A 14,883-nucleotide genomic window follows, 5' to 3' on the forward strand; every position below is an offset into this window, starting at 1 on the left:
CTAGCACCAAGTAACAAATCTACAGGTTTAGATTGATCAAACAATGGATTCGCTAATTTAAGTTCAACGGGAATTGAAATTTTGGAAAGATCGATGTTCACACTAGGAACATTAGATGATATGCTATCAACTACAATACAATTTTCTTCAACCGACCACGAACAATCAGATGAAGATAAGCAAGCTGAATGAGAAATAGATGATTTGGTCTTATTCTCACCTACACTATGAATCAAAGTGTCCGAATACAAAGTAACAAGTGACAATTTTTTAGCCAACCTAGTTGACATCAAATTACAATCAGAACAAGAATCTAAAAGCGCGGTTGCTTTAATAAATTCTCCACTAGAAGATTGAACCAAAACTTCGGCAGTAGGTAACAAAGCGACAGTTGATTGCTGTTGCAAACACAGTGACGAAGTGGAGCTCATTGTGACATGAGAGTTCTTCTGAGGCTGTTCTGCATGAGAAACAGCTTGTTTAGTTGTTTCTGCATTCTGAACCATGACAGAATTCAAGCCAGCATTCTTACCCTTGGAGGGAGCAAAAGATTGAGAATGAATAACATTTGAAGTTACCTTATCCTTAGAAGTAGGCTGAGTGTCTCGTGATTGAGGATATGACCTATGAAGAACAATGTGGTGACTCTTGCCACAAAGTGTACATGATTTGTCCGAACAAATATGATTGGGTGTGAAAGGCTTGAGGCAATTATAACATAACCTTTTGTCACGGACAGCATTCCAACAATCAGTAACCTGCAACTTCAATAATTCATTACAACGATTTGGAAAATGACCAACAGAATTACAAAAACTACAAGGTGACATAGAATAGGTAGTAACCTGCATCCAAGATTGAACATTCGATTGATTTTGATTGAACTTCGGCTTGCTATGAGCACCAACCGAGTTGGATGTACTTTGCTGTACATTTCCTTGATGATGGTTAGCTGAGCTTGAAGCAACAGCTTCCATGATTTTGCATTGTGATTCCAAAAAAATCCAAAATTTATCAATGGTGGGAATGTCGTGTATACCAACACTCTTTTCCCATTCTCGAACAGTAGCAGTATCCAACTGCAACAACATTTTGTGCATGTACAATAAGTCCTTGATTTGGACTCCAAGTTGAAGCGCTTCGAGCGCGGTAATGTGGGACTTGCAAAAGTCAATGAATGCCTGTAATGATTGCAGACAGTTACGTTTTATGGTAGGAGGAGATTCAATTGCCGTGACGTGCCTGGCAGCAATTAATCTCTTATTGTCATACCTCTCCCTTAAGAGGTTTCATGCAAGCTGAAAACAATTTTCGTCAGCTTCAATGTGTTCCACTCTAGCAAGAGCTTCACCACTGAGTGATTGACGAAGATAGAAAAATTTCAATGAGTCATTAATATTATCCTGATTACCAATAATATTGGTAAAAGCACTTGAGAATGCTTGCCATTTTGAAAGCTCCCCATTGAAGCGTGGAAGCGGAATCTGAGGCAACTGAAAATTTGCCAAATGTGAGTTTTGAGATGTTGGCCGCTGGGAAGCACCAGCAGTGGCCTCATTGTTGCATTGTCTGCTTTCAAAGGCAGTTAATGCAGCGTTTGCCTTAGAGGCAATGGAGATGACTTATTAAGTATTTCAAAATGAGTTGAAGTATCTTGTGCTTGCAACTCTGCATTCCATAACTGTTCATGAATCTTATCATACTTAATTCTGAGTGAACCTAGTTCGTTTTTGACAGTCAACAATTGATAATAAGTGGCTTCAGTGTCCACAACATGATCGTTATAGTTGGTTATGAACCAATCTATTTCCTGGTGTAAATTGTCTCTTGCATTGAAAAGAGCAGAAGGCTCAGGAAGTGAATCTTCCTCATGATCAGACATGCTTAAAAACTAACAGAAAAAACCTGAGTGAACGAAACGATACTGCACTGTAGCAATGCGATTGCTGTGCCAATAAGCAACTTTGGGCGCTGGTCCACTACCTCCTTAAACAAAGCCGTAGTGCATTCGTGTGACGTCAGCACACGTAGGACTCCTACACCAATAAAAATTCGTCGATTTCAGCTGATCTATATCAGCTAGTGTTTTTATTGGTGCAGGAGCCCTACCTGTGCTGACGTCACATGAATGCACTATGGCTTTGTTTACGGAGGTAGTGGCTGGTCCAGTACGCAGAGAGGCACGCCTGTGCGTTTGAGGCAAGTTGTATCAAGCTTGCTGTGCGGTGAGTCAAGTAGCGAGCTCGTAAGGCGGTGTAGTTTGCCGTGTGTTGTTTTCTCAATGCGCAATAGCCGTCTGTGACCAGTTCAGTGTGGTTCAGTCTCTCAGGGTACAAGATAGTTGATAGCTGGTGCATACACGTCGCAGCGTGCTTTGAGTTGCAGCCAGTACTGAAAATTTGAAACAAGTGTGTGAATGCTTAATATTAAACAATACAAACATACAAAGGTACAATGGAATAAAATATACTCTAGTGTGGGACCTAATCATTGGCATCAAGCTAGACTATTAGGCACACGGTCACTGAAACCCTAAGGTTCAATGGACCAAGAAATGGGTAATAAAAATTAACAATTATCCTAGGTAAACACTGGATCAAAAATGAACGGGCTGGAGGACCAATTTTTATCCTAGGTAAACACTGGATCAAAAAATCTGGCCTGGATAAACCAATTTTTATGACAGAATCCAAAGTCAGGGCAGTGGACTGTGAATGATAGTTGGTATTAATACCTACAAATAAATCTTTGAATTCTGTGCATAAAAATACTGATAGCTTGAAGTGTGGTAAGTACGCCAATAAAAGACAAAATGAGTCAACAAGATGAGATTTAATAATAATAAAATAATAGGCAGATGGCCACATACAAAAACAAATGTAAGTAGATTGAATCGAAAAATCTTGGGACAATTACAACATGTAATAAAAAACGTTAGAGAAATACAAAATTTAAATGAAATTAGGTCAATGACATTAATGACCATTGAAGCCTGACAATAATCGAAAAGATATTATTAATGATGCCTGAATTGCGAATATAATTGAGTGCTGTAATGAAAAAGTTACTGCTGCAAAATTCAATCTTAATGATTTACAAAAGGAATAGTAATAAATGACAATAAGCTGTAGATAGTGCTCAATAAATAAAATACATTAATATAGGCGGCATAGGCCTTCAGTGAATTAAATGTCAAGTTGGACATCAATTGAACAACTCAAATATGTGAATGTGCTTGCAAGCCAAGCGTAGCTATCAATACAGTGAAATAATTACTAATATAGAATACGTTAATATAGGCGGCATAGGCCTTCAGTGAATTAAATGTCAAGCTAAACACTAATTGAACAACTCAAATATGTGAATGTGCTTGCAAGCCAAGCGTAGCTATCAATACAGTGAAATAATTACTAATATAGAATACGTTAATATAGGCGGCATGGGCCTTCAGTGAATTAAATGTCAAGCTAGACATTAATAGAACAACTCAAATATGAGAACATGCTTGCAAGCCAAGCGTAGCTATCAATACAATGTAAAGATTGTCCAAGTTAAATACAGGCAACATGGGCCTTCAGTGAATTGAATGTCAAGATAGACATCAATAGAACAATTAATAGGCATCAGTGGCCTTAAAATGACACTTAAGAGCTAAGGGTAGCTATAACAAAATTGAATGTCTTGGTCGACATTAGTACGCTTGTAAAGCCAAGGGTAGCTATCAAATACAATGTAAAGATTGTCAAAGTTGAATACAGGCGACATGGGCCTTCAGTGAATTGAATGTCAAGATAGACATCAATAGAACAATTAATAGGCGTCAGTGGCCTTAAAATGACACTTAAGAGCTAAGGGTAGCTATTAACAAAATTGAATGTCTTGGTCGACATTAGTACGCTTGTAAAGCCAAGGGTAGCTATCAAATACAATTGCATGTCTTGGTCGACATTAGTACGCTTGTAAAGCCAAGGGTAGCTATCAACAAAATTGAATATCTTGGTCGATATTAATACACTTGTAAAGCCAAGGGTAGCTATCAACAAAATTGAATATCTTGGTCGATATTAATACGCTTGTAAAGCCAAGGGTAGCTATCAAAATGGAATGAAGTACATATTATAACCTTGACATTATGTAGGACAGTGCTCTCAATGAGACATGCACTGTAATATATTGAATTCATGAAGATAGGCTCGATTGCCAAAGGTATGGACAATTAAATGTTTTTAATTGCCGAAAAAGTTGAATGATAGCTACAAAAATTATATAAATGCACATAAAACTGTTTGACTTAGAAATAGAGAGTGTGGTCCATTATCGAAACGCTGTAGCATTTTATGAACAATTATGTAATACATGCGTAAATGAAAGTTGATTAAAACGATTTACGTAACCTGAATAAAATTTTGAAGAAGAGATGCAGCCAGGCAGACAGGCAAGGAATCCACGGTACCCAAAGAGCAGGACATCAGCAAGCGACGATGTGATCTGGCCATGCGAAGACAAGAATGGAAGCGTCCAACAGTAGGCGAATCCCCCAGTGGAAATGTGAGCAGGAACATGTAGAATTCCAAACAAATAATCCAAATTTCAAGTTGTGGAATTTTTAGATTGATTTCCAAACGGTAGAGATGATGAACTTGAAAGTTTGAGTTTCAAGAGGCGAAACCAATTGTTAGAAGAATGGCAATAAACGCCCACACGATCTTGTCATTCATTACACAAGGGCCTTAATGAGAACTTTATAAATGGAAGTAAAGCATGAGCAGAATCATACTGGAATTACAAGGTTGGCAGAAGCTTTTCTTGATGTCGATTAATTTTGATTGTTATTGATTTTTATTCGGGCACCAAAAGAATAGATCAATTTATATTTATATGTTGAAGCATTCAAATTAAATCTATTGAAGTATTGAACATTATTTCTTATGACTTGGCATTCACAGATTTAGTTGGGTGAAGTTATTTGAAAAATGTACCTGATTATCAACTTCATAGTTATTATACCATTCTAGTTCATTGTGATCATTGAAGGGTTGAAGTGAGTTAGTTCAAGTGAATTCTAGTACAAGTATTTTGTGGTTATAATGGGCTCTTCTTTATTTTCTATCGATGTTTTGCTCCAGTAGAGAAAATTTAAAATATTGGTTTTACATTTTATAAGCTTTATAAATAATATAAATTAACGGTAATATAAATTTGATAAGTCCAGTATTAAATTAATCGATGCTGTTTTTCAGTATATCGCTTCATATCAATGTTACATGCACTGTTTGCAATTCATCACTATTCTCTCAAGAATTAGTTTGTTATGAATTTCATATCTGAGAATTTAAATTTAAATGCTATTTGGATGGCGTTCACATTTTTTACAATAATTTTTACATTGAAGAGTCAAGCAATTTAATCAATTTGGAAGTAAAAGGAAATCACATTGCAATTTGAACAGTGGATAGTCACTTTGGAATTCAGTTTCTCAATTCATTTCGGCTTGATACTATCATTTTTAATTTGAGTTGATCAGAAATATGCATTATATAATATTTATATCAGTTTGACTAATCTCTTATCACAGTCTCGTTTTCATTCATAAGCATGATAATCCTAAATAAATTGATTTCCTTAAGGTTGTAGTTTATCTTACGTCGAACAATACAAACAATTTTCATAAAATAACTATTATGATAATCATTTGAATTTCTGTCTGTAATTGAGAAAAAGTCAGTTTTAGAGCCTTGAAATTCGTACCTAGAAAAAGTTGCTTTATTACTAGAAATTTTGTTATTTGTAATATTTATTATAGGTACTGTACATTCATTTTTGTGATCATAGACATTAACTACTACTTTATTCTAAATCACGATAATGATAAAATTGGGAGATTGTGAGAATGGGGATAATCCCGATAGTTAAATTTACATAGCATCAATTTGAATGTTCTGATAATAATGATTGTGAACGGAACTGCAATTCTGGCTTGGTATTGCCTCTTCATGTTCAGTGAGAATAAGAAAGCTTCAAAATAATTCGTTCTCACTGTATGTGATAATATTGGTAATATTTGGTAATATTTTAACCGAATGAGCAACAAATTAATCTACTCTCAGCTTGAAAATTTTCAACTTATCAGGAGTACAGTGTTATCATATAGTATCACAGGTAGGCCTACCCTTTTATTTTCTTTGTTCACATGATCTAATGATATTCATTCCATTATCAAGTGTTCAAATTATAAAGAGTAATCAAACAAATAAAAGCAGAAAAAAGCTATGAAATGAAATTTTGAATCTTTATTTTTCACAAAATAAGGATAAGATGAAGGAGTCGGACACATAATATATCATCAAACTTCATTGAAAAACATCACTATCTGAAACTATATAGAGTTATCAAATAATTGTGATACCCCTGACTCGTATTGAGTAGGCACACTTCAAATTAATATAAAAAATTCTGTGAGCAGACAACGAAATCCTGATTTTTATCATCAGCGTGGTTAAATCAAGAAAATTATAATATTTTTCAGAGTATTGAAAAGTGAGAATCTAGATTCAGCGCATGTCAAAACAATAGACAAAATTAATTGTATCGAGCGCCATAGTGTAAATGAGATGCAATGTAGAAAGCAGTACTATTCTGTTTACTATGGTGAAGGGAGTCAGCCGCGTCGGCTGTTTCCCCTTCCACAGCGTCAAATCAAATTGCAAATACATAACAATATACATCAATGGATTCGCAATGAAAGTGGCTACATTAATTTATTTGACTAATTTTTCTTTAAAATTACTTGCTACGAAGTTAATCGGAGAAAACAAAAAAAAAAATCAAATCGAAAAACCCCTAAATTTTAACATATGTATTATTTTATCAAGGCAACTGTTTGTTTTATAGAGAGAATGAATACGACTAGTATTGTAGTCCATAATGTAACGAATAGAACATAATGACATATATGATAGATTTTTTTCGATTAATGGTTACAGAGATAATTGATTTCCTGTTCACTGTTTACTATGGCGAAGAGAGTCAGCGGCGCCGAACCGCGTCGGCTTTTTCCCCTTCCACAGCGTCAAATCGATTCGCAAATACATAACAATATACATCAATGTGTTCGCAATGAGAGTGGCTACATAAATTATTTGCCTCATTTTTCTTTTAAAAAAATTACTTTATTCGAAGTTAATCGAAGAAAACAAAAAAAATCAATTCGCAAACCCCCTAAATTTTTAGATGTATATATTATTTTATCAAGAAACCTGTTCATTTTATTGAACAAATTGATACAACTAATATTGTAGTCCATAATGTAAGTATTGAACAAATTGATACAACTAATATTGTAGTCCATAATGTAAGGAATCGAATGACATATATTAGAACTCTCCCCGATCAATGGTTATTTAGATAATTGATTTTCCGTGATTACCTGCATTTTTCAACTTTGAAGGGGGCTAGGGGGGAAAGCTCCAAGGAATTTCTTGGGACTTTTGGGAGAACGACCCTCTGGGAGGGTTCTCTCGATGGTGAGAGATTCAGCTTTTATTTAATTTTCGGATCGAAAAAACCTTTATTGACTGGGCTATTAGTATTTTTCCTCGACCTTTCTCTGCTTTAACTCGGGCTGACCAGTTGATAGTATGTCTTGTAGGAGATTAGCTTTTGGTGATACTTGTGTTACAACAGATGATTAGTATTGTCGATACAGTAGGTCAACCCAAATTGCCATTGGCCGCTTTCATACCGATATCTCGCCGACACGACTTGACAGGACAGAATTTACTCTGATAGACAGTATTAGAGGAGGCTATGGTTCATAACTGTGTGAGGTCTACTGTTCACAGAACTACTTACCAGTAATAATTTCAGAGCTTGTTCTATATTTATTAATTGTTTGAAAAAATAATGGTAGGCCCAATATGATAATGAAATCGAACTCTAATTACAGTTCAATGATAATAGTCTACAATCGTACAATATTTTATAAATAGAAATAAAAATCCAAGTACCCTTTTTTAAATTGTTTTACGACATGTTTCGGCTATCATGCCATTATGAAGCATAAGAGTATCTTAATGCTAAGTTACTTGATAATGGCATCATAGCCAAAACATGTATGTAAACTATTTAAAAAAAGGGTACTTGGATTTTCATTTTTATTCCTATTCAAAAGTAGCCCTAATAAAAAAATACAATATTTTAGACTCTGCAAATTTACAGTATGCAGAATGTATTGACATACTGACACATTGACATATTGATTTATTGACATTGACACACTCTATAAACTCAAGTTGATTTATCTGCATCGTCAGAGAAGCGTCAACAAGAGATTACAAACTACATAATTTATAATATTCAATTGCAAAATATTTTCGAATAAAAAAAGTGGTATCAATATTCCATGAACATTTTCCTCATTCACGCTTTAAACGATCTGATAATCTAGTTTACATGAAAACATTTGTTCGTAGCAATTAGTTAATAACATTTGCTTCTTAAGAGATGGAACATATAAAACACTTTCTAAAAACATGGAATTAGCTCTGGATACTCCTACACTTAATCCAGTCGCCTGAGTTGGTGGCCTCTTATTCAATAAGATCAATAAATTATTGCAGTAATTAATTTATATTTAATAGATATTTTGATTAAATAATAATCGAATTTATCTTTGTTTCAGGCGAAATGAATACGATATTAAAATTCGTGTTGGTGAATGGGATACACGAAACTCTGAAGAATTTTTCCCACATCAAGACTATTTTCTAGAGAAAATTATCATTCATGAAGAGTTTAACCCTAAAAACGTGCATAACGATATTGCAATTTTAATATTGAAGAAACCACTGAACTACCACATCCACATTGGAAGAATTTGTTTACCTCAATTCCACATCAAACGTGATCAATTTCCTGCCAATCCGACTTGTTTCTCTACTGGTTGGGGTAAAGGATCGTTTGGTAAGGAATAAATTCTATAGGCAAAATTCAAAATGATCACTAACACATATTTTATCATGAGAAGGTGGAAAAAATCAATTAAGATGTAGAGAAAAGCATAAGTAGTTTTTCTAAGGTTGATGCTCACATGAGCTCTACGTTTGTGCTTGTGTAGTTGAAATGATAATGGAGTGAGGTCAACGTTATAATCGCAGTGGAAAAAGATAGGCGCGCAGCGTTGCCAATTCTCTGCTTTGCCACTGCCTTCTGTAGAATATAGCTTATACCTGTCGTATATAATGATGAAACTACTAGCTGTGATGAAATTATAATAATTTTATTATGTTAAGAAAATATATTTTTCAATGGATTAATAATAAATTTTCAAAATAATTGAGATCTAGTTCAATATTTTGTAAATTAATTATATTTCTACATTGTTGAAAAACGATCTGGCAACGTTGCGGTGGTAGAAAAAATAGCGCTATCTGCTTTGTCGAATGATAGACAAGGATATGAACACCAATTTTAATCAAATACTGCCATTATAACGTGGACCTCACTATAGATGAGTGGACCTCACTCCAGATACAAGCGCGACTAAGGAGCAAACCGCTCTGTTTTAATGGAGGAGTTCGAATGAGGAGGATCTCGAGTTAGTTTCGATTAGAAGTCCAATGCTGATAAGTTTGATAAAAGAAAAAGTAATATAGTTCAACTTTAGAAGTGACTTAATTAATATTGCCATAACTATCATAATCTCAAAGAAGTAGGCTAATTATAAGAATAACTTTTCTTATTTCTAAAACAGTGAGAGCAGTGAAATGTCAACAGATGAGAATTCGATGATTAATTATTAGCAATTATATAAGATATAAGAGCAACTATTGAAATATTTTATTGCTTTAAAGAGGATTTTTATTCAATTTTACTCTGTATTGAACTGTATTATAGCAATTGGATGGTTTCAACTCATTATTTTTATAATGATTTCTCAATCTATTCAGAAACTGAAATGTATTAACACACCGTTTTAATGTTTTATACAACGACATACAGTCAATTATTAGAGTACGTGACTCAGGTCGAGAAGAGACTAGACTCTAGTCGAGAGCATGTGTTTCCAAATGGTGACACTCAGACCAGTCGATTCTAGTCTCCGCGACTGTCACCATTTGATTGTTTTATGAAAACACATACTCTCGACTTGAGTCGAGTCTCTTCTCGACCTGAGTCGCGTAAGTGTGAGTTGAGCCTAAATGAACCATTTTTGTTTACTTACTGACTGGAGTACTTTCGGCGGCAAGCGTTCATTTCAACAGTGGCGGTCGGTCAGTTGCCTTGGGGGAAACATGTTTATGTTTTTTCATTTTTTAATAAAAATATTAAATCGTTTTGGATAAATTTTTATTATAAAATATATGAATAACAATGCTCAAAATCTATTGATCAAGATGTTTTGAGGAGTAACATATGAACTATTTTTGTTGGCTATGTAGAAGATAAAGAGATGAAGAAAATTGATCGATTGATTACATGAAGAATAAAATGCATTTTGAAACAGAATATTAAATTATCAGTTACAAGGATTTAAAAAAATTATTGGTTATCATTATCCTTTTTAGGCAAATTCTTTTATTATAAAATAAAATATAGGGTTTTTCTTGATAAATTTGTTTTTCTTTGAATACAACAAATTGAACTAATTTATAATTCTCTTTTTCTCAATTGCAGATAGCGAAAGTTTGTTGAACGTGGTTCCAAAAAAATCAAGCTTGAAACTTGTAGAACACGATAAATGCCAAGAACGACTTAGAGAATCCAGACTTGGACAATATTTTAATCTGCATAAAAGCTTCATCTGTGCCTATGACAACGATACTTGTTCTGTAAGCTACATTTATTTGGAAATGTGAACTATTTATCTGAACTTTATAGTAGGCTTAGATTGTAGTCTTACACTAATCTCACGGGAAGAAAGGTGATGAAACAAATTTAAGTAGTTAAGAAATGTAAATTTAAAACTAAATTCTGCATTTATAAGTTGAGTTTTAGCATTGAGCATGTTTTTTATTACTCCATTAATTTTGACTCACTTATTTGTTAAAGTAGTCCATGCTATGAATGTTGTCCATGGTTTATTCTGATTCAAAAGAATTTCACGGCATCATATTATATTGGTCGGTCTGTTTCAATGAATTTGAATTTTTGAACCTGCTTATCTAAAAACTTGTTGCTACTGAAGTTATAGGCCTATTCAACATATTGAGACAATTAAAAAATTATTACAAGTTTACAATAATTGAGTAAAACTTCAATTACTCATTAAAGATTATAATCTTTGATATCTCAAATACCATGATCAATAAATGTTGTACGATGTACTCCTACTTCATTTGTTTGTATAACAACAACAACAACAACTATACAATTAAGTAATAATATGTTCAGCAAAGATCATGCCAATTATTGTTTTGTGATTGTTTATTCCTCATATCGGTTAGACAATGGATTCCCATAAAAACATAATAATTATTGAAAGGAGAAGCATAGTGAATTCGTGATTGAAGTCTACAATTATCTTGCAGTTAAGATGTTTCAATTCATTTCTGAATTACTATAAACTGTGATTAACTGAATATGAATTGTTTCTGGTATTAGAATTGAAAATCTACATCAATTTGAAACTTAAATATTTGAAACCCCTTTTTTATTATTTGAATAAAGTTTACAGATTGTATAAACCTTACACGTAGCCTGTTTACTTCATCTGTCTATTTATTTACATTACAATGAAATAGTTACAAAGTACGAGTATTAAAAATCCTAAAACAGTTTCATAATGAAAATTAAAGGTATTTATCATCAAGCTTGATAAAAATTTAATTTAACTCTTTGCACAGAGATGTTGTGGAATTTCTCCTTAATAAGGTGAAATAAAAAGATGCCAATTCCACAAAATATGTGTTTTATAAATTTTGTGGAATTGACAACATCTTTTTATTTCACCTTAAAATTTAATTTCCCGAATTCCACTAGGACAAGTTACCGTATTATTTCTGGCCATAAGGATATTGTGGATTCAAAATTAGTTTTCAGTTATTTATCTTAAGAGCTATATTGAAATATCTTCTCCGCTGACCGGAGTTTTCTGAGATTTTAAAAATATTCTGATTTTTGTTTGAATTGCAGGGTGATGGCGGCAGTCCTCTGATGTGCAGTTTCGACTCGGAGGCGGGCGTGTTTCAGTTGGTTGGCATGGTGGCCTGGGGTCTGGGATGCGGCTATCGTTACCCCTCGGTTTATGTCGATGTCGCACATTTTCGAACTTGGATAAGTGACCAGTTGAAACTTGCTGCAATCAATACATCCCTGCTGCTTTGAAACATCTACATTTACAATAATGAAACTATACTCAATCTATCCTGTTAACAACAGTCTACAAGCACGGACAAGGAATATAGAACTCAAGGGTGCCCCTCCCCCCAGTTTGTGTCTTAACCCCCCCCCCCGTGAGGGGTAAAAAAACTTTTTTAGAAGGTGATCGAAGTGAAATACAAAACTGTATTCCATGAATTTTGTAACAGATTTATAGAATTATCATTTATTTTCAAACATTGATCCCTCATAAAATGTATGATATGCTTTGATCTTGTGGTACTTCTCCACAAATGGATAAACACAGTTTTATTTTTTTTCTAATCCACATTTATTAAATTTAATTAACAGTTAACAGAACTGCAGTTTCTTGTTGAAACAAACACAGGTGAAGATGCGTTGGTTTATTCAGATGAAGATGTGTTGGTTTCAACACGAAACTGCTGTTCTGTTAGTAAATTTAATAAATGTGGATCAGACAAAAATGAATCTGTATTTTTCCATTAATCTATAATTATTTTTCTCTCCTTATAACAAATTAACAAAATTTGCCAACTATCTTGAATATAACATATTATTATAATAGGCTACTCCTGATATTGTGGTAAATGAGTTTTTCCATCCCTTTCCAACCTCCTAATTTGATACATTTATACTTTTTTCATTATGAAATCAGTATATGACTTTTTTCTAATTTTAAAATATTGTAGTCCACTAACTAAAAAACCAAACCGAAACATAAATACCATCCTAATTAATTATTATTAAACGAAAATCCTAATTAAATGCTGTAAATCACCCCTTCTGAGACTTCTGCGACTGCAAAATTGACAAATCAGCGTGAACAGCAGCTATAGATGAAAACTCGATGAGCGCCACTATTTATTATTCATTAACTAGCATTTGAACGAATGCAATTTTTAATTCATTTTCATCTGTAAACTATAATAATTCTTTTCAATTTGAAAAATATCTCAATAGTAGTCTGCATGAATTAAATTGTTGAACCTTTTTAATTGTAGCATTTTGAATTTTATTCTCATTATCTTGTTTTTATTCCATTTCTATAAGTTTTCTAGAAGTATTATTTGTATAATTCATGTGGAAACTGAAAGAAAGATTCTAGGCCATAGTCTGCGATAGATGTCACTTACACGTGTAACCTCTCCAATATGTCACGAAATCTTATAATAGGAAGTTACAGGATCTTACGGAAATCGCCGATAGTCAATAATATAGGAGCAGGAATAACTCACATTTGAAACAGTCTTTGTCATCTACCTTTTCGAAATTCATGCGAATAACACTGTTAGCCTACGGGATCAGAACGGGTGTTTTTAATGGCTTCGGGTCCTTTATTGCTGCTCACTTTCTAGAAGCTGACCGAGCAGAGATGCTGTGATGGTCCATTTTTACAGAACTTGGACTTCTCTAGTGGACATCGGAGGTGGGAAAAGGGTACATACCCCCCCTACCACTCTTTCAATCCCAAGAGAGTGCTAACTTATCCCTACCCCCAATTATACGCCTGATTCATGAACCCTTGTTTGGTCGCTCCCTTTTCAAGACCCCTTCAGCCCTTCGCTTGACCATTGCTGGTTTGTTGGAAATATGGCAAGATCACATTCTCAAATGAGCTGCTCCGTGTTTCTCCGCCATGTCTTCCTCATTATAACCGAATCATCCATCTCGACAGGTTTCGAGTTCCAAATACGATCTTTATCATTGCACTTCCTGATACCCATTTATAATAATTCTTACCCAGCAAAATGTCGAGCAGATCATCAATTCTGATCAAAATTCACTCTACTGAAATAATAGTGTCTTATTAAAAAACTTGTCCTTAAGTTTTTGAAAAAAGCAAATAAAATCAATCTTATTGATTTGTGTGGAGAACTATGGATGTTATTAGTGAGTGAAACTGTGAATGAGTGTAGGTGACCATTAATAACATTCACACCAGGTTTGAAAAACCTACATGTAAATATATTATTTCAACATTTATTGGCCGGCTTGACCCGTACAATATACTAAATGTTTTTTTATTAATAGCCTACCATATTTTTTGAATTTTAATTGAAAATTGATGTTGAATTGAAAGTTGAAACGTTGTAATTGAATCTCAAAATCATTACCGTTATTGGAATTGAATGTAGATGAATTTAAATAGGGAAAGTAAATACGTTCTATTGTCACTCACGAGATAGTTAACTATATACTCCAACAGGATGAAGTGAACCAGATTTCAATACATTTCCTACTACGTGGAGCTCAATTGAATTGCAGCCATTAGCGTTAACTGTTGCCCAAGATTATTGTGTTTAACTATCACTTTATCATACATCATCGGCTTTAAATGCTATGAACCGGCTAACTCCATCTCATTCATTCACTGGTGAGCAAATGTCTGAAAAATGAAGCTAGAAGTATGACAAAAAGTTCTCTAGCATGTTTTCTAAAAGTTTTCTAGATGGTTTAAATCCCATACTATTAAACGAGCAGCTTCTGTTTAGATGTTTATATATTTGTATGTCACCGGATCTCGAAAATGGCTCCAACGATTCT

At 33.7% G+C, this 14,883-nt stretch overlaps 1 protein-coding gene across 2 annotated transcripts in view; it reads left to right on the top strand.

Moving 5' to 3' along the window:
* Positions 1 to 13,339, top strand: part of LOC111058903 — a 54,635-nt gene extending 41,296 nt beyond the window's left edge. Inside the window, exons 6-8 of one of the 2 annotated variants that reach the window (XM_039427367.1) lie at positions 8,681 to 8,961; positions 10,675 to 10,829; positions 12,133 to 13,339. In XM_039427367.1, the coding sequence (XP_039283301.1) occupies positions 8,681 to 8,961; positions 10,675 to 10,829; positions 12,133 to 12,324 (628 nt within the window). In that variant the 3' untranslated portion in view covers positions 12,325 to 13,339. The remainder of the gene's footprint in view (positions 1 to 8,680; positions 8,962 to 10,674; positions 10,830 to 12,132) is intronic. The other variant, XM_039427368.1, reaches the window with a different exon arrangement.
* The last annotated feature ends 1,544 nt before the right edge of the window (positions 13,340 to 14,883 follow it).

The sequence above is a fragment of the Nilaparvata lugens genome, chromosome 4 (genome assembly GCF_014356525.2).
Source record: "Nilaparvata lugens isolate BPH chromosome 4, ASM1435652v1, whole genome shotgun sequence".
Lineage (NCBI taxonomy): Eukaryota > Metazoa > Arthropoda > Insecta > Hemiptera > Delphacidae > Nilaparvata > Nilaparvata lugens.